The sequence below is a fragment of the Taudactylus pleione genome, unplaced genomic scaffold, assembly GCF_031769625.1.
Source record: "Taudactylus pleione unplaced genomic scaffold, aTauple2 ptg000960l, whole genome shotgun sequence".
In the NCBI taxonomy this organism is placed as follows: Eukaryota; Metazoa; Chordata; class Amphibia; order Anura; family Myobatrachidae; genus Taudactylus; species Taudactylus pleione.
In genome coordinates, this window is record NW_028285361.1 from 528063 (window position 1) to 555538 (window position 27476).

Below are 27476 nucleotides of genomic sequence, written 5' to 3' on the forward strand. Positions count from 1 at the left end.
GTGGGGCCGGCTTCAGACGGTAGGCGTTCCCATGGGAACGCCTCCGTCTGGCAGCCACGCCCCCGGCACGCCCACCAAAGGGGGCTCCCTCCGTCGTGCGCATGCGCAGTGTGGCAACATCGACCCGCTTGCGAGCGTCCTGCGCTCGCGAGCGGGTCTGAATGACCCCCTTAGTCACAACTTTTAGGACCTGGTGTCTTCCATGTGGGTGGCCCTGTGCTGCGTTCTTTTTTTCATGAGTAAACAGGTAACAAATAGAGAAGTGGTCTGTGTGGTCTTCTTAGTTTATTCTATTGTAGTAGCTCCTGGAAGATTTTTGTCTGTCATTAATGTTCCTAGTCACCTTATCGGTCTATTTGGATATGAAATCCAAATTGGAAGTCAGCACCATTCAGTCTGGTAGAACCTTTCTTCCTTTTTTTTTTTTTTTATCTTTGTTTAACATGCCTGAAAAGCAAAAGTCATTGTGGACATACCCTTCTGAAGAAGAAAATGTTACATCACAATATAATACAATCATCACAGTCATAATTTTTAGTGCACATAATTAGACTGGTACGCAATCATGTACCTTAGTCAGATAGTAAGCCACCCAGTGGTTTTATTATTCTATGATATAACTTAACACACTAACTATAAATAAACACACGGACAACTGTATTGCTGAATAAAGAGGTCACAGCTAAATTTATTGAATCAGATTAGAATTGTAATTATGCAAGAGTGGCAAGAAAAAGTGCGAACCTCAGCTACAGTCAGATAAATATATTTAAATAAATAGAGTGGCAGCCACCAGGACAACCAGGATTGGGCAGTACCACTTCCTCTTAATTGGCATAACACTGGTCCCTCCCTGAGATGGAGACCAGGTGCTTCCTTGAAGTAGAGACAATCAAACCATTTTCAAAGGGAGAGTGCTACATAACCTAAGAGGCCTCTGAGGAGCACTGCTTTCCGCCAAGTTGCTCCTCACCCGTTGGAAGGAAGAATCAAGAAAATACATTCCAACGAAAGTAAAAAAGACATACAACCTAATAAGTTGGGTGGGTATCAAAAACTGAAGAAAAGAAGGGAAAGAGGAAGATGGATGCTCTCCCTGCCAATTTAGTAACTGCTTGACAACAACACCCACTAACACCTGATAGGCTAGCCTTAAGATTCAGCACTGTAAAACTAAACAAATCATACCTCTAACCATTTCAGCAATCCGTTACATAACAAAACCCAAGTGCAGGGCCGGCTCCAGGTGTGGAAAAAAAGTGCCTTCAGACCCACAAGACCTCCAACACAAATTAGTTGTTGCTGGAAAAATGGCGTGAAGCTTAGTCGGAACTAAATACCATCGGGAATAGACTTTATAACATGTTTCTCTGATAGATACATTAATGGAAGCCTTGGCTGTACGCAATCTGATCTCCTCCCACCGCTCATCTTCCATGGATACAGATAGGTCAGTTTCCCAAGCTAATTCATGTGGCTCACGAGTTGGGGGGTCGGGAGATAGAACTGAGTGATATATTGTTGGAATGTTACCCTTCCTGACAGTTGAATAAAGACATGACTGTTCAAATGGGGTGGGCATACGTAGTGAGGAAAATTTGGTTTGAGTGCGGATAAAACTAAGGATCTGAAGGTACTGGAATTGGCATGAGGAAGGTAGGCTGTATTGAGCCTGAATATCTGTAAATGAGGAGGGGGCAAATGGACCTTTAATGTGAGTGAATCGATCTATACCCTTATTACGCCACATAGTCGCAATTGTGTTGTCACATCCTGTAAAAAACAGAGCATGATTCCAAATCGGAGTCAATGGAGAAGGGTCAGAGGATATATTACGAGTAGTGCAAAGTCTATCCCATAATCATATAGTAAAATTAATAGTTGGGGTCGAAAGAGCCGAGGCTGGTCTGCACAGCTTGGGGAGCCATATCATAGAACCTAAACTCCCTTCTGTTATGAAAGAGTTTTCAATGTCCACCCACTTTTTAAGTCCCGGTTCAGAGTGCCAAGAAACAATATGGTTGGCATGCTGCATAATAGTCCTGCAATATGGGTAGACTCAGACCACCTGAGACTGTACTCGTTGCTTGAATAGATCTCCGAATTCGGGGTTTATGTCCATTCCATATAAACCTATTGCAGAGTTTCTGCAGGAGGGCAAGGGCTGAATTGGGAACTGTAACCGGAAGAGTCTGAAATAAATATAATAAACGAGGGAGTAGATTAATTTTAATCGCATTTATCCTACCTATCCATGATATAAACAGTCGATTCCATCTATCTAGATCTTGTGTAAATGTCTTAATCATCGGGATATAATTAGCTTTGTATAGGGAGGAGTATGTCTTAGTGATGGATATTCCTAAATATTTAATAGCCAAAGGTCTCCAAATAAATTGAAACTTAGAGGCCAGGCTTGTCCGAGTTTGGGGAGAAGTATTTAAAGCTAGAGCTTCTGATTTGGATTTGTTTATTTTATAACCTGAGAGAGAACCGTATATTGACAATTCAGATTGTAGTTTGGGAAGAGACACCAATGGATTGGATAATGTCAATAGAACATCATCTGCGAATAGAGATATTTTGTACTGGTTTTGCCCCAATGTGATCCCCCGATATTCACATTGGCCCTAATACGTGCCGCCAGTGGTTCAATGCAAAGAGCAAAGAGTAATGGTGAAAGTGGACAACCCTGGCGCGTGCCATTGGATAAAGTAAATCGAGGGGAGTAAAGGCCGTTGGTTGTAACCGATGAAGAGGGATGGGAATATAAAGCCTTAACTGCCAACATAAAGTGACCCTGAAAACCAAAAGTAGACATTGTTGAGAACAAAAAAGGCCAAGAAATGCGGTCAAACGCTTTTTCCGCATCAAGGGCCAGTACAACCGAGGAAAGTTTGGTGGAATTAATGTGCTGAATTATATTAATAGTTTGTCTCGTATTGTCCAAGGCCTGTCTACCCGGAATAAAACCCACTTGATTAGGGTCAATTAAAGAGGCCATAATGTTGTTTAATCTGTTTGCCAAAATTTTGCCAAACAACTTAAGCTTGGTATTCAATAAAGATATGGGCCTATAGTTAGTGCAAAGGGGAAGTATCCTTTTCCGGTTTCGGAATGACTACTATCCTAGAAGTCGTCAAGTCAATTTGAAATGGAGCTCCATGCATAATCATATTAAACAATTGAATCATATGGGGCATGAGTTGGGGGGCAAATATTTTATAGTATGCCATCGGAAATCCATCGGGACCTGGTGCCTTAGATGGTTTTTGGGATTTGATAGCATCTTCCAATTCCTTAAAAGAAATATTATTGTTCAGTAAATTGCAAGAGGCTATATCAATTTTTGGTAGGTTACAAGAATCTAAATACTCCTGACACTTCTCAACATGAACTAGAGGGTTGGAGGGAGGAGGAAGATTGTACAACACTTCATAATATTTAAAAAAAATATTATTGATATGTTTGGGGTCGTAAATTGGTTTATCTGAAGCATCTTTAACAAAAGTAATAGCCTGGGAAGCTCGTTTGGCACAGAGTTTCTTTGCAAGTAAAGTGTGGGCCTTATTACCTTTATCAAAAAACTTCTGGTTAGCCCAGCGTAAGGAGCGTTCAACTTTCTCAGTTTGAAAGGATTGCAGTTCAGCAAGGGCCTGAGAAAGTTGAGACAGAACTTTTCTCGAGAAGGTACGTTTGTGATCCCTATCCAAATTTGCAATAGAAATAGTTAGAGAGTTAATACGTTGTTCCTGTTCTTTTTTTCTACATGAGGCATACTGAATCATGTTACCCTTATAACTGCCTTGTGGGCTTCCCAAATTGTAGATAGGCTACAATCGCTGGGGAGGTTTAAAGCTAAATAATCCTGAAGTTTGGTTTTAACAGTTTCCTGAAACTGAGGAATTTTCTATAGGGTTTCATTTAGTCTCCAGGAAGATCTACCCCCTTTCGACTCCATAAGGTCAAAAACTGCCACTAAAATAGAGTGATCAGACCATGTGTTTGGGATGATAGAGGAACGATGAGCTGTTTGTGATAGAGACGCACAACATAAAAACAAATCTATACGGGAGTAAACGTCATGCGGGTTAGAATAAAAAGTATAGTCTCTGGTGGTGGGATTGAGGGAGCGCCAAACATCAAACAGACCAGCCTCGGCTATACACTTAAGGAGAGCAGAGGAATTGAGAGCTGAATTACCACCTGTGAGGAGACCTGATTTATTCAGGTGTGGGTAGAGAACGGAATTAAAGTCTCCACCTATTGAAGTCTTACCCCGTCCCGTCTGTATAAAAAAAGTTCTTGGAAAAAATTACGAAAAAATCCGGCCTGGCCAGTATTGGGGGCATATAGGTTAACCAAAGTAACCTCCTCGTGTGCGATCTTACCATGAATCATAATGTATATACCTTCATTATCACTTTTCATATCCAATAATTGGAATGGAAGGGAACCGCGAAGAAGTATCGCCACCCCATTACGTTTAGATACATGATTGGAGTAATACACAGTGGGAAGAACTCTAGATTATAATGTGGGATGGGTATCTTTTTTTAGATGAGTTTCTTGTAGAAAAATAACATCCCCCTGTAGTTTCTTAAGCGTCATATGAAGGTGTGAACGTTTTTGTGGAGTGTTTAAACCTTTAACGTTGATAGAAAGACATGTGAGTGGCATTGTATTGAATAACACAGAAAGACTATCTATAGAAAAAAGTAGATACAGAACCCAATTCACAATCCCTACACCTTATATTACAAATAATGAAACTAAAAAAAATAAATAAAGGGGGGGGGAGACAATTTAAATCAAAATAATAAGTGACAAAATTCACCAGATATATCTGATGAACTGCCACTAAGATTGAGCTCTACAGTAATAAGAGCTCACTTGTGGGATACAAAAATAAAATGAATAAATATCTAATTATGGACTAAACGCGGAATCCTTTTGAAATGAAATACTATAATCCCTAGTAGTGGGAGGTGGAAGGGTCGGTGGAGACCCTGCCATGTCCCACCCAGAGCTGAAACCATAATGTCGGAAAATAGTACCTGGTGGCATAAAACATTAAGACCAGATAGAAAGAGAACAATAAAACTTTAGCAGAAAATATAAGTAAACTCTAAGGCATAAAAAAAACAAAACCTTATCTATGGTAATATTATAACGATTAATATTAAGACACAAAGATATATAGAGCTTAATAAAAGAGTCAAACCAGAACCCAGGACAGATCAGGTGGGAGGATAAGCAATAGGTCTGTCAGTAGAAGAGCCCGATGGTGAGGTAAGGCGTAGCTTGCGAAGCAGTTGCATCCCGTCTTCCACTGATCGTATGGTGTGGAAACGACCCTCAATGTCCACCGAGAGTCGAAAGGGGAAACCCCACCGGTATTTGTATCCATTATCTTGGAGGATAGTGGTGACCTTGCGCAAGTCCCGTCGTTTTGCAATGGTAGAAGGTGCCAGATCTTGAAATATCTGTATCTGGGAGCCCTCATGGAAAGTCGAAGAAGTCATTCTGGTAGCCATTGTAATCTGATTTTTAGTCTTGAAAGATAGAAATTTGAGGATCACGTCTCGTGGAGGGTCGGAATCTTTGGGTTTGGGTCGTAAAGCACGATGAGCTCGTTCTATTTGGATGGAGTCCATTGTTAATGATGGGACCAGCAAAATGAACAGTTTCTTGATATATGAGTCCAACTCATAGATTCGGGGACGTTGCGAATGCGCAGATTATTCCTCCTCTCACGATTCTTTAGGTCTTCTGCTTTATCTCTAAGGAAATTCAATTCCCCATGTAGGTAGTCCATATCTCGACCAAACATCTTCTGAAATTCCTGATATTTATCCACACGAGTTTCCAAGGATGAGGTGCGTGTATCCAGGGCCGCTATATCAGATTTAAGTTCTCCAATAGCCGATTGGAGGGCCGTAGTAAAGGATGATTTTAAATCTAAGATCATGGACTGTAGAGAATGGATATCGTCCTTGGTGGACGGAGCTGATCCAGGGTCCGTCATATTAGGCGGGTGAGCAAATTGGGTAGGGAAGCAGAAGATTGCTTGTCATGTCGAGAGAAATGGTGAGTAATATCTTGTGATCCCCCTTTGTTAGCTCTGGTACCCACTCTGCTCATAATATCTTGATAAAAATAAAATGCCAGGTTAGGATAAGTAAATACATAGTATTCATGTGGTCACGCTGTTAGCTCTAGGTGAGTAGGCAGGTAGTTAGTCACATCACATAAAAAAGAACCACAATAAAGTGCTACCACTCTGTAAAGAGCTTGTCACACTGCCCAGGTCACAGTCATAAACGTGTGTCACCTTATTCCACAGCTAGATGGACTCCTGGAGGGAGCCTGCTGCTGTGTATTGACAGCTTGTAATATCTGATATGCTCGGGTGGTTAGACCAGCCTGGGGGGTCAGAAGCTGCAGGGGGACCCGATACTGACACTAAATAGGCTGTTGGGGGAAAGATCAGTATTGCCCCAAGAGGGAATCAGCACAGCACAGTCAGTGCCGTAGTGCAGCACCCGCGAGAGACGGATTGTACAGTCAGGAGAGCCGGGGGCCAGGGGCCCATGTGATGTCCGTGATCGGGATCTGGCCGCACACCCGCAACCCACAGAAGGAGAGTGATGGGAGGGAGCCGGCTTCAGCGCCGGGTGCAATGCAGCGTGGCGCCCACGTGAGACAGGACCAAAGGGAAGCAGTCCAGGGAGCCAGGTTATTACTTGAGCCCGGGGATCAGGAGTCGCGACCAGGCCCGAACCCAGAAACACTGCCGACAGTCGGGACAGACCTCCAGAGTACTGCCCCAAGTTCTAGTTATGCCCTTGAATGCAAACAAAGAGTGCTGACTAATACATATGGTCACTTTAAAGAGGACTAATGCCGTGTATCCACTACGCGATGTTACTGAATGATTGCACAATTACGACATCTTAATCGTGCAATCGCTCAGTAATCGTGCACAAATCGGGCATAATTATGTCGGAAACGACCAGCGATGCGCGCTCACGCTGGTCATTTCCGACATCAATTATCTACTGAACATGCTGGTCAATCTGCCGATAACGACAGATTGCCCATGTTCAGAGATGATTGATGTGCCTGCATTGAACGATCAATCGTTCAGTGTAGGCACTGCAGGGGGAATGGGAGCGAAGGTACGATTATGATGTCGTAATTGTACTGTCGTGCTGGTATCTGCTAGTGGATACGCGGCTTAACTCTGGAATTAATATGAACTTGCATGAGTCATAAAGTTTGACACTTGCTCAAACTGTGAAGTTAAAAGGATACTTTTGTAGCTTTCACACAGGATTTTGGCAGACTGCCAATTTCCACTTGAGCCAGCCCCGGGGGATGTAGTTATGTGACCGGCAGCTGCAAGGTTGCCGATCATAATCCCGACGCTGGAATGCCGGTTAGGGATTTATGACAGGCGTCAAGATACTGACTCCTGTCATAATACTGATGCCGGAATGCAGAACGACGTGGGCCCGAATGAGGTAAGTACGGGCGCCGGTCCTCTTAGCTGTGGGGGGAAAGGGTTAGGTTTAGGGCCCCTCTCGGGGGGATTTAGGATTAGGCACCCCCGGGGAGGGTTAGGGTTAGGCTAGGGGAAGGGGGGTAGGGTTAGCCACCCCCGGGGGGAGGTTAGGGATAGCCACCCCCGGGGGGGGGGTTAGGTTTAGGTTGCAAGGAGGAGGGGTTAGGTTTAGGCACTAACGGGGGGAGGTTAGGTTAGGCACTAGGGAGGGAGGTTTAGGTTAGGCACCCCTATAAGGAGGGCTAGGGTTAGGGGGGGTAGAGGGGAGGGTTAGCTGTACTTACCTCCATTGTCGGGACTTCCTCTCTTCAGCCAGCCGCTGTCGAGATTTGAACCGGCGGCTATACAATCCCATTCCAGCCCTGGAACCTGTGTAATTATGAGTGTCCCAAACCTAGGCAACAACTAATCCTGGTCAAATTACACCACCATGCCAAATTTGGTGGAGCTAGATCTAAAACTTTAGCCATACATACAGGACAGACAGACAAACACGCTTTCTTGATTATTATATAGATATTTAAATTAAAATAAATATTTAGTACATGTAATCTATATTAATTAGTATTTTATGCATTATTTTATTATTCACAATAATGCAACAGGTACAGTATTAAATGTTACCATCCTAGTAGAGAAAAATATGAATGAACAAGGAACCAGAAGATTATTATTTATTCAATAAATAAATAATGTCTAATAACATGAATTTTAATCAAAGATTTAATAGTAGCAGCAATAAACCCTCTAATTTAAATGTCAGTACAAATAATTACAAGTAGGCACCAACTTTCCACAGTAAACGTCTTATCCTATAACTTGTTGTCATCATAAAAAAGTTATTTTGTGGCATATGCCTCTTGTCCACCGAGCGCCTCAATTCTCTGAGATTACTGCAAACTCCACAAAAAACATCTAAATCCATCTATACTGTACTATAAGCTGAGATAAGGGTCAAAAACAGCATCAGACATGTGACTTAGCTGTCATTTTCTTCTCCTTCAGAACATCAAAGACATTTTGCTGGCAGGACACAGGCAGGCTGTGGCTTGGATGGACGAGTGGTATGGTAAGTGTAGTATTCCTTCTTTGCATCATAGCAAGTAGAAGCTTCATGGCAGATTATCCAAAACAAAGTATATTGGGCCTGATTCATTAGGGATCGCTATTGCATTTACGCACGCAGATGGATGATTGTTGCGTACTGCGCATGCGTATGCATTGCAGTGCGCGTACGTGAAGGCTCCACTGCGAACACACTGGACCTCATTCAGACCCGGTCGCAAGCACTGAGCACTCGCAACTGGGTCGATGTTTAGGCCCTGCACATGCACGCTCCGGAGCTCACTACAAAAGGCCCGGCTGTCGATGTTGATCGACAGCTCGGCCCGTTTTGTAGGCGGGGGGTGGCTACACAAACGGAGGCATTCCCATGCGAACGCCTGCTGTTTTGTGGGCGGCCGCACTGACATCAGCAGTGATGTCAGTGTGGAGCTTCCTGCTCGATCAGAGCAGGAAGCTCCCTGGGGCTTGCGGATGCCGAGACCCAACCTTAGGGTCTCGTTGCAAGCCCCGATGGTCGCGATGGTTTTGACCATCGTGACCATCAACCTGGTCGGTCATTAAGCTGTGGGTGGTAACCCACAGCTTAGCTAGCGACCAGAAGGCCGCACTAAAAAAAAGAAGCGGTGTCCTCATTCAGAGAGAGCGATCGCTTCTTGCGACCGCCTCTGAATGAGGGCCTGTGATTGCAGTGACCACGCAGACCCATCGCAGAGTGATTTACAGGAAGTGTGAGTTTGGGGGTGTTGATGGGGGGATGGTCGGGGAAACGCAGGAGTGTTTGTAGCCATTACAGGGGCGTGCATAAGTTAGCCACTGTGATGCCATACGTAGCTTGAACCTTCACTGCGTGCGATGAGATTAGCAAATTCAGGTCAGACCTGTTGTAACTGTGCATAAGGCTCTGATTGTACTCGATGTTACCGATGGTTTCGCAGATTTGCAAGGTATTACGGATATGAGCCAAATCGATATTCCAAAAGAATTGGAAAAACAGAATGTCCTCTACAGGCGCACAAATATGATTAAACAATAAAATATAACCTTTATTGGTATGTATTAAAACCTTATCCTGTGAAATATAATTAAAATAATATAGATTGAAGAAATAGTGAACAAAGGGCCTGATTCAGACCCACTCGCAAGCGGCTGTCCGCTCGCAAGTGGGTCGATGGTCTGCACTGAGCATGCGCCAGACGAGACGAGCGAAGGACTTTCCTTCGCTCGTTGTGTCTGATCAAAGGGGGCGTGCTGTCGATGTTGATTGACAGCACGCCCCCTTTGATGGGCGTGCCGGGGGCGTGCCTCCCTGACGGGGGCGTTCCCAAGGGAACGCCTACCGTCAGAAGCCGGCCCACTGACATCAGTAGTGATGTCAGTGGGAGTGATTTTGGCTCTGATAGAGCCAAAATCACTCTGGGCCTTGCGGTTGAAAAACTCAACCGCAGGCTCCGGCTCGCAGTGGCGATGGTCGCGATGGTCAAGACCATCGCGGCCATCAAACTGCACGCTCGTATAGGCTGTGGGTGGTGACCCACAGCTATACGAGCGTCCAGGAGGACGCTCCATAATTATGGAGGGCCGCCTTCATTCAGAGCGTGCGCTCTGCTCAGAGCGTACGGCTCTGAATGAGGGCCAAAGATAGAAAGTGAAATTAAAATACCAAGACACTAGACTCACTGAATGCTGCTTATTCTGCTATTAAATCAATTATTAAGTATCTATGGGCCTGATTCAGAGCCGGACGCAATTAGCGCTCGCTCGTCCAGAAAATAGGGGTGGCTATTCAAATGAACCGTTCGCTCTTTGCGGTCTGTTCACGCCTCTAGGTCTGAACGAGCGAACAAAACTTGCGGTCGTTTTTTGGGAAACTACGCCCCCTGGCCGCTCGCATCCTACATCATGTCCGCTATTTATTAGATTAATCGAGTACATTGACCAGCGTATGAACTGCTCGCTATTCTTGTGGTTGGTTTTTGCTACCACAATTTTGCGAGCAGTTCCGGCTATAAAATAACCCAGTGACGTGCTCAATGACGCTGCTGTTTTAATTATGCACACCCATAAAACGCCCGTTTTGACCTTTAAGCACGCCTGCGATCGGATCACCACTCCCCGTTTTCAAGCACCTTCCCCTGTTACCACCCACATACGCCTCATTCTGTCACTCAAAATAGCAGGCATTCGCTATTTAGCGAACAAACAAATTTCGGCCGCACTGACTGGTTTGCGCATGCGTATTACGATCCGTACGCATGCGCAGTTGGGCAAACATTGCTCGGAGTGAACGAGCGGCCGCTTACGAGCGGCTCTGAATCAGGCCCTATGTCTCTTATTCCTAGTAGTTGATCGGCCACAAGTATTATCTATACATAAAATTAAATATATATTGAGTGCAATGTTCTGATTGTCTTGATGAGGACAAATAATTGGTCCTTTAGACCCAAAGCCTCCTTATTAAACAATATAAAAGGTGGCAGTAACAATGTCTCTAAATTATTACAATCTTTATTATGCCAGGAGACAAATTGCTACTGTCCTTACCCAATATATTCTGCACTTTCATATACACTCTAAAACATACCGTGTTGCATATATTGATTGGGTATAAGTTACTTATGTAGATTTAACCGTTATGCCAACACAATTTTCTCCCATATGTCAGGTTCATACGATACGTGAATCCCCTATCTCAATACGAGAGATAATAGCAACAGAATTCTTATATGTATATATTAAAAAATTCTTTCTATACTTTCAGATATTTAATTAAGTATTCCAAGACGATCACTCCAGATTCCAAAACTGCCTGTTAATATATTATTTAATAAGGAGCTTACCGCATTAAAATAGCCAGTCATTATCTGGTTATATGGGAGTGATATGTGTTAAATAATCGCACACGTATTAGTATTATTTGAATCATATTATATATACTTACCATGATTGTGCACTATACTATAATGATATATGGGAGTGAATCAAGTTAATATAATAGTTCAACAATATACATACTAACTACATATTAATACAGTGTGTATTACTAAGGACAAGAAGGAGTAGGATATAATGTGCAGTAACAGCAACAATTATTTCTAGTTACTAAACTACAACATATAAGAATTCTGTTGCTATTATCTCTCGTATTGAGATAAGGGATTCACGTATCATATGAACCTGACATATGGGAGAAAATTGTGTTGGCATAACGGTTAAATCTACATAAGTAACTTATACCCAATCAATATATGCAACACGGTATGTTTTAGAGTGTATATGAAAGTGCAGAATATATTGGGTAAGGACAGTAGCAATTTGTCTCCTGGCATAATAAAGATTGTAATAATTTAGAGACATTGTTACTGCCACCTTTTATATTGTTTAATAAGGAGGCTTTGGGTCTAAAGGACCAATTATTTGTCCTCATCAAGACAATCAGAATATTGCACTCAATATATATTTAATTTTATGTATAGATAATACTTGTGGCCGATCAACTACTTGGAATAAGAGACATAGATACTTAATAATTGATTTAATAGCAGAATAAGCAGCATTCAGTGAGTCTAGTGTCTTCGTATTTTAATTTCACTTTCTATCTTTGTTCACTATTTCTTCAATCTATATTATTTTAATTATATTTCACAGGATAAGGTTTTAATACATACCAATAAAGGTTATATTTTATTGTTTAATCATATTTGTGCGCCTGTAGAGGACATTCTATTTTTCCAATTCTTTCAATATCGATTTGGTACTATCAATTTTTGTCCCAGGCTGCACCCCCAGACCTGTAAGTGAGCTTGGACTAGTCAGTTGGGGTTTCATTGAGATAGTTAGTACAGTGGTCCTTTTCCCTTTCCCTTTAAACTGGATATTACGGATATGAGTAAGGGGAAGAGGGCGTCTTTATGTTAGGCTGCGACGGCATTGCGATTGCAAGCTTATATTTGCAGTGGGTCTGCGTGCATAATCGCAGCTGCAATCGCAATAGTGATCCGTAATGAATCAGGCCGATTGTTTTATATCAATACAGTAAGGGGATACAAATGGATGCTTTGTATAATAAGATAAATTAGATGGCAATAACAAAGATCAAATGGGAGGATGCAAAAACGAAATAAATTATTAGCTATATAACTATAACTTACTAGTTATAATGCAAAATATAACCAGCAAGTACGTATGGCAAAGTGTAATTGATTACAGAACCCATTGTGGCCTATTTTATTAATTGTTAACATATACTGTATTTGTATGTTAGATTTGGATTGCTAATATTGTTATAATGAAACAAGATGATATTTGCGCTCTCTTTATTTTTCTCTCTCAATTGTGTCTTCATGTTTCATACATGCTTTAGCCTTTTGTGCATAAATACAATAATCTATGAGATTAATGTTGCTACAATATTCTTTTTAACAAAGGCCTCTTAATAATAGCATTGCACAAGTGTGAACATCTCATAAACAAGCTAATAACGACAGTACATACAGTATAGGGCCTGATTCGGAGGTGAACAGAGTTGCAGTAACAGCTGCACCTTTTTTGCAACCACTACTTCAAATTTATCCTAATGCCACACACGATGGGTTTCCTACTGAGATGTCCAGGGGTGCCGAGATGGAAGGAGGAGCCAGTACTACTTACCTGGGCCCTGGCCAGTAGGAGCACAACTGGCAGGAAGAGAGAGAGAGGAGGCTGCTGCTAATCAGTGAGAGCAACCTCCCTCCCCAACTGCGGAGGGTCTAGGGAGGCAGCAGCTTCCTCTATCTCACTGCCCGATGAGCCACTGCCGATGCATGGCTATACACCAGTGCTAGTGGGCAAAGGAGAAGTGTTATAGGTGGGGATGATTGCACTGATCGCCGTCCCCTCCCATAAGCCGTCCCTGTGCTGCAGCACAATGCGGAGCCATGCATAGTACTTTTTAAAAAAAAAATTGAAAGGGGGCATGGCCACACCTTCTGGATTTTGCTGGGCCCGCCTCAGCTCTCAGTGGCGTTGCCCACCAGCATTACTCCAACAATACGCGAGTAGTCGCACCATTGATCAGACATCAGCTGCACCATCAGACATTAGAACAACCCTATAGTTGCTTAGTACATCAGATAGTACATGGTCGCCGGTGTCAGTGGGTGGTGGATCTCCACGCAATTCTGTTTTGTGTCCCCTGGTGGTAACTATCAGGATGCATGCGCAGTGCTTTCAGATACATGCGCAGAAGTACCCAATGTTTTAATTACAGCTCTGATTCATGCCCATAGTTATTAACCCCTATTCCTGCCCTTTATACACATAGGGCCAGTTTCTCAATAGGTAACAAAGCAGATAAGAAAAGTAACTGCAGTTGGGACAGATTTAAAATGTACAGAGAGATTTAGGGCCTGATTCAGAGGTGGACTCAGTTTTAGCCACGGCTGCATCATTTTACGCAACCGCATCTGCATCTTTATGCACATAACTCAACAGAGGCTCAGCCTACTGAGATGCCCACTGGCAGCCACAGTATTCTGTCACTGCACAGACTAAGATGCACCATCGTTGCACCAGTGGACACAACATCAAATATTACACTTACCCTAAGGCAGGTGCAATTTTGCCATCTTAGCATGGCCGCTGGTGTCAGTGTAGCTGCATCTTTGGACGTAGTCGGTGACCATGAGATGCCCACAAGTGGCTAGCCACCCCCATTACCTCCCTGAAATGCCCACTGAAATTACATTGTGTGCAATGCCAATCTGCATCTTAGAATGGTAATCATCGGGATGCATGCTCCATGCGACTTGGGCTCATGCGCAGACTTCCAGAAATTGCCCATATTCACATAGTTTTGGTGAGATGTATAATATTTCTTGCTGGTAAGCAATGGTGCGAGTGAAGTCCACCTTTTGTCTCACTTTCCCTGAAGAAAGAATTAAATTATGAAACGTTGGTATGTACTTGTTGCTTGCTGACCCATCTGTCCAAAGTTCCCTGAGTGTTGATGTCGATTGCAGGATTTTATATATGTGTGTGTATGTGCAAAAAAACTTAAAAGTTAAAATTAATGAAAGACATGGTCCTAAAGTGAAAGTACTACCTAGATGAGATTACAACCTAAGTAGGAGGATAACATTTAAAATGTAAGGTAGTGGAATCACAGTTGTTACTGTTGGTGGAGATATATGTTCATGGATACAGTCACTGTCTTGGCATTTGATGGAGATACAGTATGCACTGTGTTGGTTCCTTTCTCTGGGAAGTTGGTGGAAATTGCAACTATGCTGGTTCCTGGCTGTGGGCAGTAGGTGGAGATAGGCATTGTACTGGTTTCTGGTTCTGGGCAGTTGATGAAGATGGGCACAGTACTGGTTCTTGGCTTTGGGCTGTTTGTTTAGAAAGACATTGTGTTGATTCTTGGCTCTGGGCACTTGGAGGAGATAGGCACTTTACTGGTTCCTAGCTCTAGACAGTTCGTGGAAATAGCCACTATGCTGGTTCCTGGCTCTGGGCAATTGGTGGAGAAAGGCACTGTGCTGGTTCCTGGCTCTGGGCAGTAGGTGGAGATAGACATGGTGCAGCGGTGCTGATTCCTGGCTCTGGGCAGTAGGTGAAGATAGATATTGTGCTGGTTTCTGGCTCTGGGCAGTTGGTAGAGATAAGCACTGTGCTGGCTCCTGGCTGTGGGCAGTGGTTGGAGATAGACATTGTGCTGGTTCCTGACTCTGACCAGTTGATGAAGATGGACATAGTATTGGTTCATGGCTCTGGGCAATTGATGGAGAAAGGCATCATACTTGTCCCCGTCTGTGGGGTGTTGGTGGAGATAGGCAGTTTGCTAGTTAGTGGATTCGGACAGTTGATAACCACAGATAGAGATAAGTTCCTGGCAGTTCATTACATGTACTGTGCTTTTTTCTGACTCCATGTAGTTGGTAATTAATTACAGGGACTGAGCTATTATAAGGCTGTCATTATTCAGATAGAATGTTAGTGTTTTCCTTAGTGTGGTTTGCTAATAGGAAGAAAAACCTGTTTACTCGCTGATCTATCTGTTCTCTGGTTGAACTAAAATATAGACACTGTTGTGACATTTTTCAAAGTATTAAAATGGAATGTATAACTGGCTGAAGGTAAAACAAACCTACATATAAGGATCATCATTGCACACAATTATTTTTACAGGTATGTCACTGGAGGATGTACGGAAATATGAGAAAAAACAACAGGAGGAGACAAATTGCAAGGTCAATTCCCAGAAAAAAGCTACAGGTGAGCATCTAGATGTAAGAGAACATCTCTATACAGAGAAACACATATAGCAAAAATGTGTTGAATTTTGCCTGGTTATGATGTTACTGCTGTGTCTGGGTAGTAGCAAACATTCTGATCTGTTACTCAAGTCTGAATGAAAATGTATTTAATTCACAAAGTTGCAACTTTTACCCAGATGTTTTCTATATAACAGGAAAATGAAGTGCTGTACACTATTTAAGTGGTTAGAATATCTCAAGAGTTAAGCCGCGTATCCACTTGCCAAGTAAAAAGAGCGATTGAACGATAACGATATTGTTCTGGCTCTCATTGTTCATTAATCGTGCATGAATCGGGCATGAAAATGTCGAAAACAACCAGCGATGCGCGCTCCCCATGGTCGTTTTTTCATTGAGGGAGATGAGGGAGGGTGCCTACACTGAACGACATATCATTCAGTGTAGGCACTGCAGGGGAAGGGGAACTACTGTACGATTACAATGTTGTAATCGTACTGTTGTTCCACTATATGCTAGTGGATACGCACCTTTAGAATTGATATGTATCACTGAGATGAAAATAAGTGCCACTTACTTTACAGGAAGAGGCTGTATACATTACATTTAAAGATAGGGAGTGATCAGAGATTACAATCCTCTAAGTAAAAAAATAAATTCCTACAGCACACCATAAGGACCAGCAAAAGAGACATACAGGATAATAGTAATGCAGAAATCTCAATTACATTCATTTGCAAACATGGTAAGCCACCAGCCGCGGCAAGGGAACCTCTTCACTGGTGCTCTGGTGATCCTATGCTGCATGATACTTTGCGTATTTCCATTTATTTATTTCTAATTTGAGAACCAATTTACCTGGAGGCACCCCAAGATCCTCCAATACGGCACTACAAGGATCAGATATTCGCTTTTACTAGTCCAGATTAACCCCTCTCTTATATGCACCTGTGATGGACCAATACATTAATTTGAGCAACTACCATTCTCTGTAATCCTCTAAGTAACATTAATGAGATGAAGGTCTGGACTTTCACATAGACATTACAAAACCATTTCTTACCTACTTTTCTGTTTTCTGACCATTCGGATATAGATCTGTTTGAGGGCTGCTTAGGACCATTGCCCTGTTACATGATCCTTTTTTGGAAAAAAGCGGGTCTTCTCTATGTTAACCCCTCCCCTTTCTAGCACCTCTGTAAGCCAATAACTTCATTGAGCAACTTACGTTTTGTATAACATGATCCTTTTTGACCAAGCTTCAGTTTTTGGACAAACAACTTCAAATTTTCTCTTGGAATATTTTAATATAAAGAGTTTTATGGTTGACCCAACGATAGCAAAGTTTCAAGGTACTGTGTCTGTAATACAGCTTCTGATCACCACAAACCAACCACCATGTTTGACAACTGGTATGAGGTTCCTGTCGTGATACACTGCCTTGGTTTTTGCTAGCTATGGTACTGTTAAATCAAACACCTACACCTACCTGTATTTCAATTAGTTTTTTGGGGAGAAAGGGACACCGCCATCTTGTGGCCATCACGCTATTTGACTGGAGAGTCATGCCACAATTATTATAGTCATCTGTTCATATCCAATTAGTGCAGACTTGATGTTCATTAGCAAGCATTTCCAGAGCTTTTCCACTTAGAAGGATACAACAAAATGTAAGTCTATTTTGAAAGCAGGTGTGGTTGTGAACAAATTCAATATGATTGTTAGACTAATTTTTATGATTATTAAGTTTGGAAAATGGGAGGTCCTCATTATTAAACCTCTCTCAAATTTTTTTTGTAGATTGTAGGTCCCCTAAAAGAAGTTGCTCCCAGCCCTGTTTCAAAAACATTCCTGGAATACAGTTATGGAGCATACACACGGTCAGATTTGTCAGACTTGTCAGATTTGTCAGATGAACGACTGAACGATTGAACGATTTTTGACTGCATTAAAATGAATGGAATCGTCCAAGTCTGACTGCAAACCCATCAGATGTCAGATATCGTTATCTGACAAACGGGAACGCGCATTGTTGATCGTCCATCGTTCAGGCATGTCAGATATGAACGATTTTCCATCAGATATGAACGACTGAACGATTTTTAAATCGTTATCGTCCATATCTGAAGAAAAAATCTGATCGTGTGTATGCACCATAAGAGATATTACTCCAAGGATTTTTTTCACCTGTGTCTTTTATAACACCTACTCAGGCATTTTTTTTTATTTTTAATGAAAGCATATCTCACAGGCAACTCTTAAAAACCTGACTTACTCTAGTTGAGCTGCAAACACAGTGATAATCAAATTTTCTCACTTGGGATGAAAAGTATCAAACTTTCGAGAAAGATAAAGTGGTGAAGTGGTCCATAACAACCAATCAGATTATAGCTATCATTTATCTAGCACAGTCTATAAAATGACAGTTAGAAGTTAATTAGTTTCTATGGGTAACTTCTCCATTTCTTCCTTTTAGGCTGAATGCTAACAAAACTATCCTCTTTATTTACCCCTAATCTTCTCCGTTTTATATTATGCTTTCAAAATCGAGTTTGTTTCTTATTTGTTACAGATTCAAAGACTGAAAATATGCTAAACATTGGTGGAGGAAAACATTCAATCAACAGATCGACCTCTTGGAATAATGCAACGGAGGCGTGTTCTTATACAGCATCCAATGGAAACGCAGATTCCAAGCCACGACCAAGGCTGCCGTCAGCTCCGGAATAATGTTTAGAGATGCTATAAATCTTTAACTTCATAATAGGATATTGTGTAAACAAGTCCTGAAAAATGTTACTAGGGTCTTATGAACAAACCATTTACTACTTATATGATAGGGTGACAAGGTCAATTAGATTTTCATGAAGTTTACCTTTTCTTTGTGAGCTGCAGAAGAATTTGAAAGGCTGAGACTAGAGCTTATCAGTGTGTACACTTGCAGCACGCAACAAAGGCATTTAGAGGAGAGTATATCTATCTTATTGAGATGATGGTAAGAAAGATAATCTGTTTGACTGGTTTAAGAAGTAGCTTGCAAGTTAAGTGTTACAAACAGCACAAGAGTTTGCAAAGCCAACAATCACCGTCCAGAATCTAAACGTACAGCTGCAGATACATTTCAAACTGCGGAGTTATGTGCTATATAACATGTAAATATATTCCAAACCATGTTTACCGTATTTTGTACAGTGGAGCTAAGCCACCAATTAATGTTTCTACTATTTTTAAATTCCTTTACTTGTCAATACAGAAAACATGAAAAGTGGCATATTTCAGCCATTGGTAATTAACATGTGTATAGATTGCGCCAGATCCTGTTGCCTGTTGTGTAATAATCAAGCCTGCTGTGCATCTTTATACCATATAACACAGGTTCTCAAACTCGGTCCTCTGGACCCCAAACAGTGCAAGTTTTCCAGGTTCCCTCACAGCATCACAAGTGAAATAATTAGCTCCACCTGTGGATCTTTTAAAATGTGTCAGTGAGTAATGAATACACCTGTACACCTGCTGGGTGACCTGGAAAACATGACCTATGTGGGGTCCTGAGAACCGAGTTTGAGAACTACTGCCATATATTATTGACTTCTCTGGTGCCCTAAATTGATTTACCTGTTGAGCGGATTGACCAACTACTCACCTTTTCTCTATATACAGTCAGGTGCATAAATATTGGGACATTGACAGAATTTTCATATTTTGGCCTCTATTCACCACCACAATGGCTTTGGAATGAAACGAACAAGATGTGCTTTGACTGGAGACTTTCAGATTTAATTTGAGGGTAATTACATCCAAATCAGGTGAACGGTGTAGGAATTACAACGGTTTCTATATGTGCCTCTCACTTTTTAAGGGGCCAAAAGTAATGGGACAAACTAAACAATCCTAAATCTAACTTTCACTTTTTAATACTTTTACATTACTTTACAGCCTGAAGTCTGGAACGCATAGACATCACCAGACACTGGGTTTCATCCCTGGTGATGCTCTGCCAGGCCTCTACTGCAAATGTCTTCAGTTCCTGCTTGTTCTTGCGGCATTTTCCCAACAGTTTTGTCTTCATCAAGTGAAATGCATGCTCAATCGGATTCAGGTCAGGGGATTGACTTGGCCATTGCATAACATTCAACTTTTTAGCCTTAAAAAACTCTTTGGTTGCTTTTGCAGTATACTTCGGGTCATTGTCCATCTGCACTGTGAAGCGCCGTCCAATGAGTTCTGAAGCATTTGACTGAAAATGAGCATATAATATTGCCCGAAACAATTCAGAATTCATTCTGCTGCTTTTGTCAGCAGTCACATCATCAATAAATACAAGGGAACCAATTCCATTGGCAGCCATACATGCCCACGCCATGACACTACCACCACCATGCTTCACCGATGAGGTGGTATGTTTTGGATCATGAGCAGTTCCTTTCCTTCTCCATACTCTTCTCTTCCCATCACTCTGGTACAAGTTGATCTTTGTCTCATCTGTCCATAGGATGTTGTTCCAGAACTGTAATGGCTTTTTTAGATGTTGTTTGGCAAACTCTAATCTGGTCTTCCTGATTTTGTGGCTCACCAATGGTTTACATCTTGTGGTGAACCCTCTATATTAACTCTTGTGAAGTCTTCTCTTGATTGTTGACTTTGACGCATATACACCTACATCCTGGAGAGTGTTCTTGATTTGGCCAACTGTTGTGAAGGGGTTTTTCTTCACCAGGGAAATAATTCTTCTGTCATCCACTACAGTTGTTTTCCGTGGTCTTCCGGGTCTTTTGGTGTTGCTGAGCTCTCCGGTGCGTTCTTTCTTTTTAAGAATGTTGCAAACAGGTGATTTGGCCACACCTAATGTTTTTGCTATCTCTCTGATGGGTTTGTTGTAATTTTTCAGCCTAATGATGGCTTGCTTCACTGATAGTGACAGCTCTTTGGATCTCATATTGAGAGTCGACAGCAACTGATTCCAAATGCAAATGTCACACCTAGAATCAACTCCAGACCTTTTACCTGCTTAATTGATAATGAAATAATGAGGGAATAGCCCACACCTGTCCATGAAATAGCTTTTGAGTTGATAGTCCCATTACTTTTGGCCCCTTAAAAAGTGGGAGGCACATATAGAAACCGTTGTAATTCCTACACCGTTCACCTGATTTGGATGTAATCACCCTCAAATTAAATCTGAAAGTATGCAGTTAAAGCACATCTTGTTTGTTTCATTTCAAATCCATTGAGGTGGTGAATAGAGGCCAAAATATGAAAATTCTGTCAATGTCCCAATATTTATGCACCTGACTGTATATATTTGTAAACCGTCCACACTCATGTATAGTATGGGATGTATATGCTAGTTGAAACCATATAGGATTCCATATACACTATGTACGTAAAAATGATTGGACACTGACAGCAATCAATAAGATTTTATTGATGTCAGTACTTTGTAGGTCCACCACGTGTAGTGATTACTGCAGATACTCTCTTGGCAAACTGTCCACAAGTTCCTGGACAACAGCAGGCGGTATGTTTTGCCATTCCGCATTAAGTACAGTGACTAACTGTCACACTGTAGAAGGTCGAGTCGGCCTAGAATGCACCCTTCGCTCCATTTCGTCCCAGAGGTTTACAATGGGGCTAAGATCTGGACTCTGAGCTGGTCAGTCCATCCAGGTTACCAAATTTTCTATACCATTCCATCGCTGCCCTGGAAACATGACAGGTGGCATTGTCATCCTGATAAAAACATTTGTTGTTTCCATAGAACTGCAAGTGTATGGGCCTCTCTACGAAGTGTTCTTGTCAAAACCGCCACATTAGTGGCCTTTTGGAACTCATGTGCAATGGTATGCATCTTGCTTGAGTGTTGGGGTGTCCAATTTTTTGTGTACACAGTGTAAAGCAATTCAGAGAGGGGTGCACTCACCAGAGTTGAAAATTACCTTTTTTTTATCAATGGCCTTCCCAGCGTGGAACGAAACGTCGTACTGTATGCTACCTTTGTCCTGATTCTTCAGTAAAACAAAATATGTTTTCAATAATAGTGAGAGCACTCTTCTCTGATTCACTATATATATATATATATATATATATATATATATATGCTGTATATATACATAAAACTATATTTTATGCAATTTTGCCTCTTAACATTTAGTTAAGGCTCAGTAGATTTAATAAACAACAGACATAATGATGGTTCTGCCTGATGAAAATGATTGCAGTGGAGGTGACAGAGACATGAGTAAATAGGCAGAGTGTTTTGTCTATGTCAAGTTGCACAATTTGTAAGGGCTTAGTAATGGTTTTATACATTATGTGACACTGAATAATATTTATTTTTGGTCTAGTTGACATTTTTTTATGCTTTTATGATCTGAAAAAAGAAAACTGTTTGTAGTTGAGATGTTAAAGTATAACAGTCATAAATGAATATTTCCTTATACTGCAGTACATTAAAAAACTTTCTATACATATATTGGTTTTCCTACCTATAGGTTGCAGAAGTAATCACTTTGTTAATCCAACACTTGTAATTCTGTAACCAACATGCTTATGTATTCCCAACATTACAGAGGGGAAGCTGATTGGGACCAAGAGCTTTGACACATTACGGAGGTGATATGTTTGTGTAGGGAAAAGATTGACTAGCACTGAAAATACACAAGGCTGACCCTTGACTCTCTATGGTACCTTTCCTACCAGCCTTTTTATGCCAAATGCACCAGAGGCAGGTACGTGCGACACCCGATCCAGGGCAGCAATGAGAAGGCATAAATCCCAACTGGTCAATGAACGTGACAGTTTGGTTCTGATCATCACAATGGGACTGAGCTCTGAAATAGGCATTGTCCCACTGAAAGCTGAAAGGCATCTGTTCCACTAATCAACACTGCATCCTGTGTCATTGCTATGGGGAAAATAAGTAGCAAAAAAAAAATAATATCAAAATGGGAAATACTAAATGTATCTAAAATAAACCTGATCTATGCTACCCCCTATACTGTGCTGCCTTTAGGCATGTGCCTAGTTAGCATATATGATAAATACACCCCTTATAGTACTGTCGCACTTTACACTGTTATTCAAAATTATGGCCTGCACTGGACTGTAGACATAGGCAAATATAGAGAACTAAGAAATGTAATGTTTTTCGTTGGGGTTGGGTGAAGGGTTAAACCGAGGTTTCTATTATCTTCCCTATGTCCTTTGAGCAGGCATCTGGGCTTATGCCTGACATTCTTTGTCGTCCTGTCCTTGCCATGTCCACAGTTTAATTACCATGCCACGCTTCAAACGACATCAATATCATGCATGCCACTGAAAATTTCCCTAAGCTGTTTTATTGTGAGAAGAATCACAGATGAAATGAGAGAAGAGCTCTGCATACACGTTTAGCTCTTTTGATAACTTTATTGAAGCAAGAAACATGGGTCATCATGATTATTACTGCATAATAATCAATACAAGGGTAATATAATGGGATGCAGTCATTATGTCACATTCAGAATGTCAACACCAGAATGGTCTAAATGTCGAAATGGATAAAAAATTATGACAGTCAAAATGTCAACAGTCCATTTTAGTGTTAGGGTTAGGGATAGGCTGCGGTTGAGTGTTAAGAATAGGGCTACAAGAAAATGAAAATGTTATGTCGACATTATAGCAATGTTGACATTATGTCAATGTCAACATAACATCTATGTTGACATTCAATATATGTCAACATTCTGATATTGACATTCTGGAATGTCAACATTTTGTACCAAATCCATTACGTCAAATAGGTTTAGTGTGCCTTTAATAAACTAGAATAGAATTTTGTATTTAACAGAATCTTGTAGTGTAAATAGTGTTGGACAGGGACATGAAAGGACCACCGGGGGAAGGCAGTGGTAGGGGTCTATGCTCAAGGGGTGTAGCCAGCCACCACAGAGGCTTGCCCAACCATTAGAAAGGACAACATGGATACTAAATTGCATGGTCTGTTCATTTGTGTTCATGCTCAGCCAGGTAACCCACCTGTAATAGAGTAACAATGTATAATTTGAGTGCAAAGTCTGAAACCCGACATTAAAACAGGAGGAGGGGCCCTCAGGCAGTGGAGCCCAGCGGAGATTTCCCCTGCATCCCTGTGGGCCAGTCCGACCCTGAGTGTAAAAAATATAAATGGTACTTCACACTGCAACTGTTTTTCTATCACACAGACAGTTCGATCAATACTTTTTCTCTATTTTAAGAAAAATTGGATTTACATGGCCATAACGGGTCAACTTTAATAAAACTGTGCGCACAAGAGCCCCGACGTCCAGTGGAAGGAGCCGAACAGGGTTGGAAGGATCCAAAAAGATCCCTCTTCGCAACCCGGGACTCCTTTCCATAGGGAAGGAGCGGGTTGTGAACCTCGAGCGGGAGCACTCGCCATCTGAAGATAACGAATGCTCCCACACGCAGGCTCCTAAAATATTGTATTTTCAGAGCTTGATGAATTCTGTCCCCATACTAGTGTATGGGGACAGCAGGCCATTCTGCCAGAGGAAGGAAAGCAGGAGATATTTGTGATACTAGTGTATGGGGACAGCAGGCCATTCCGCGAGAGGAAGGAAAGCAGGAGAAATCTGTGATACTATTGTATGGGACAACGGGCCATTCCACAAGAGGAAGGAAAGCAGGAGATATCTGTGATAGTAGTGTATGGGGACAGCGGGCCATTCCGCAAGAGGAAGGAAAGCAGGAGATATCTGTAATACTAGTGTATGGGGACAGCGTGCCATTCCGCAAGAGGAAGGAAAGCAGGAGATATCTGTGATATCTCCTGTTTTACCTTCTTGATGAAGGGCCCAGTAACTTAATTTCTACAATTGCAGGTGAAAATATTCATTTTTGTAGAAATTAAGTGATGGTGAATAAGCACCAATAGTGTATATTCTTCCCTCTTTTAACTAGATTACAGTCACAGTGAGATGTCAGACCCCTAGTAGAGTAACTATGTGATACTGTATTTCTCTTCAAATACTGTTCTGTACTGTACAGACTATTTCTGTGGCAGAAGAAATAAAAGGGGCTTAGTGCTATGTACCTGTGCTTCATACCTTTGCCAGGTAGCATTTATTTGTTCCTGCTGTTCCTCTCACCTACTTGCAACAGTGTCAGATTGCTTATGAAGCTTTGGTTACTGAGATAGGGTACTGGAGAAATCCTGAAAACATGCTTAAGATTACATTGTAATTGGTTATTGGGAGAAATTGAAAATTAGGTAGATGAAAAAGTCCACATGCCCCCTGTCTTCCCCCATTGTGTTTTTTGAACTGTAGATAAACAGCATAATTAATGTTGGAATGAGCAAATTATATAAGTTTTGTACTTTGGTGATTTTTATTTTCACAAAATATTTATTGTGTAAATAATGTTTTGAGTTTTCTATATTTAGAAATGAGTTTATTTATCTTCTGAGTAATTATCTGACAATAAGTTAATTAACTGCTGTCTACAATAATATAGATCAAAATGTCTTACCTGTACGTACTTCAGGATAATAGCAGCAAACATCAATAAATAATGAACCACACGTGTTTAACTTCTAACATGGCATTTGCTCAGTTGTTCCATTGTTCCTTGGTAAAGAAGTTTATGCATATTTATTTACTGTAATATAAATGACTGCTGTAATATTCATTTTGTTGTCTGTTAATTGAAGGCAGTTACAGAACCCTTTTTATTCAGTTCCAAACATCATCATATCTAGAAGGCTTTCCTTCCTATCCAGGTGCCATTCAGTAGAGGACCACATTATTTATAGGTGCACTTTATCCAAAGCAAAAACAATTCTTAAGAGTATATTAACTAAAGTGCAAGTTTATAGAAGTGGAGATGTTGCCCATAGCAACCAATCAGATTCTAGCTAATATTCTAGAAGGTGCTAGAGATGATAAGTAGAATCTGATAGGTTGCTTTGGGCAACACCTCCACTTCTATAATTCCTCACTTTAGTAATTATATCCCTTAAGATACACAAATTTGCCACATGTTATAATGGCAGTCATGCCGGGAAATATAATAACAGTGATTTATCAAAATAGCACAGTTTTTGGTGATTTTTGCAGCAGGATTTAAAGAGCAGTGATTTCTCTTTAAAGCCTGGTTTTGCCTTTTTCAAAAATTGTTGCTTTAAAAAATGCTGCATTACATTTCCTCCTTGATGTCTCATCATTATTTATAGATGATTACTTTAAGCTAAAATGAAGCTATTTTAGGAAAACACTAAAAAGTTTTATTATTTAAAGCGTGGGTGGAGTTGTGTTGTTACATTTATATTTTTGCACCTCTTCCACTGTGTTCACGTTAATATGCTCCAGGCACATAATCATGGGGCAGTTGTGTAATAGAGATTTAAATTTTGACAACCAAGTTTTTTTTTTTTTTTATTCAAAAACTTACTTCAAAAGCCAGATTAGCTGTAGTTTATTTTTTTTTCTAGTTTTACAGCAATCCAGAGTCAAATGAGACCAAAGCAATATGTCCACACTATTGCCCATTCCATATCACTTACCCTAACAGTGGGTGGAAAAAAAAAAAAAAGGGACTGTGGTGGAGTGGTTGCATAGCTGTGTGCAACCCAGAATGGGATGCGGTCATAATACCGACTGCAGGATTCCGGCACTCAGAATGCCGTGCCGGAATCCCGACATCTGACAGAATCCCGGCGCCGGCATCCCAACCACCAGCATCTCGAAGGTAAGTAGCGGAGTTAGGAGGAGGGTTAGTGTTAGGGTTAGGGATTAGGCACTAGAGGGAGAGTTAGAGTTAAGCACTAGGAGGGCTTGGTTTAGGGAATGGGGAAGTTAGGTTTGGCATTAGGGGGAGGTTAGGTTTAGGCATTAGGGGGAGGTTAGGTTTAGGCACTAGGGGGAGGTTAGGTTTAGGCACCATGGACGGAGGGGTAGTTAGAGGGGGAGGGTTAGAACACTGCCCGAAAGGTGTCGGTATCCTAATCCTGTCAGGATGCTGGCATTGGGATTATGACTGCCGGGATCCCGTACCCAGTTCACTCAGAATACATGCAGAACATTTAGTTCAGTGCACACTATGCTGGTGTATTTATGTCAACTTCTGTTCAGCTGTGCACTGGCCCCAATGTGTGGGTCTCAGTTGTATATTGATGTGATTATACAGACATACAAGTGTCTAATTGGAAATAAAAAAAATGGTTTGTGTGTGTGGTTAGCTTTATCCTTTATAAAACGCTGCTACAAACAGTGTAACTGACAAAAATACACTGCCAGATATGTTTTTCTATAATCAAGGGGTCAGACAGCCATGTTGTATGCTGTATGCACACTGGACGTGGACGATATAGTGTACGTGCAGCCGACGAACGATATATCATTCTGACCGTTGGCCGGTGACTATACATGATATATCTGTGAACCGCTTTCTTCACAGATACATCGCGACAGGTGTGCAGCACGGCAGATACGATATATATGAAATATATATTATGCACATTTGCCTGTGTATACAGGCGGCCGACTGACCGCCCCATATGCTGGCATCAGAAACCAGCGACAATGATGTCACAACTGGTTCCTGTTGCCAGACAT

The 27476-nt window shown here is 41.4% G+C and overlaps 1 protein-coding gene across 1 annotated transcript in view; it reads left to right on the forward strand.

Annotated features, from left to right (window-relative positions):
- Window positions 1-19565, forward strand: part of LOC148473150 (cytoplasmic phosphatidylinositol transfer protein 1-like) — a 52736-nt gene extending 33171 nt beyond the window's left edge. The window contains exons 6-8 of the mRNA XM_088460031.1: window positions 8573-8636; window positions 15797-15883; window positions 18455-19565. Of these exons, the coding sequence (XP_088316157.1) occupies window positions 8573-8636; window positions 15797-15883; window positions 18455-18612 (309 nt within the window). The 3' untranslated portion in view covers window positions 18613-19565. The remainder of the gene's footprint in view (window positions 1-8572; window positions 8637-15796; window positions 15884-18454) is intronic.
- The last annotated feature ends 7911 nt before the right edge of the window (window positions 19566-27476 follow it).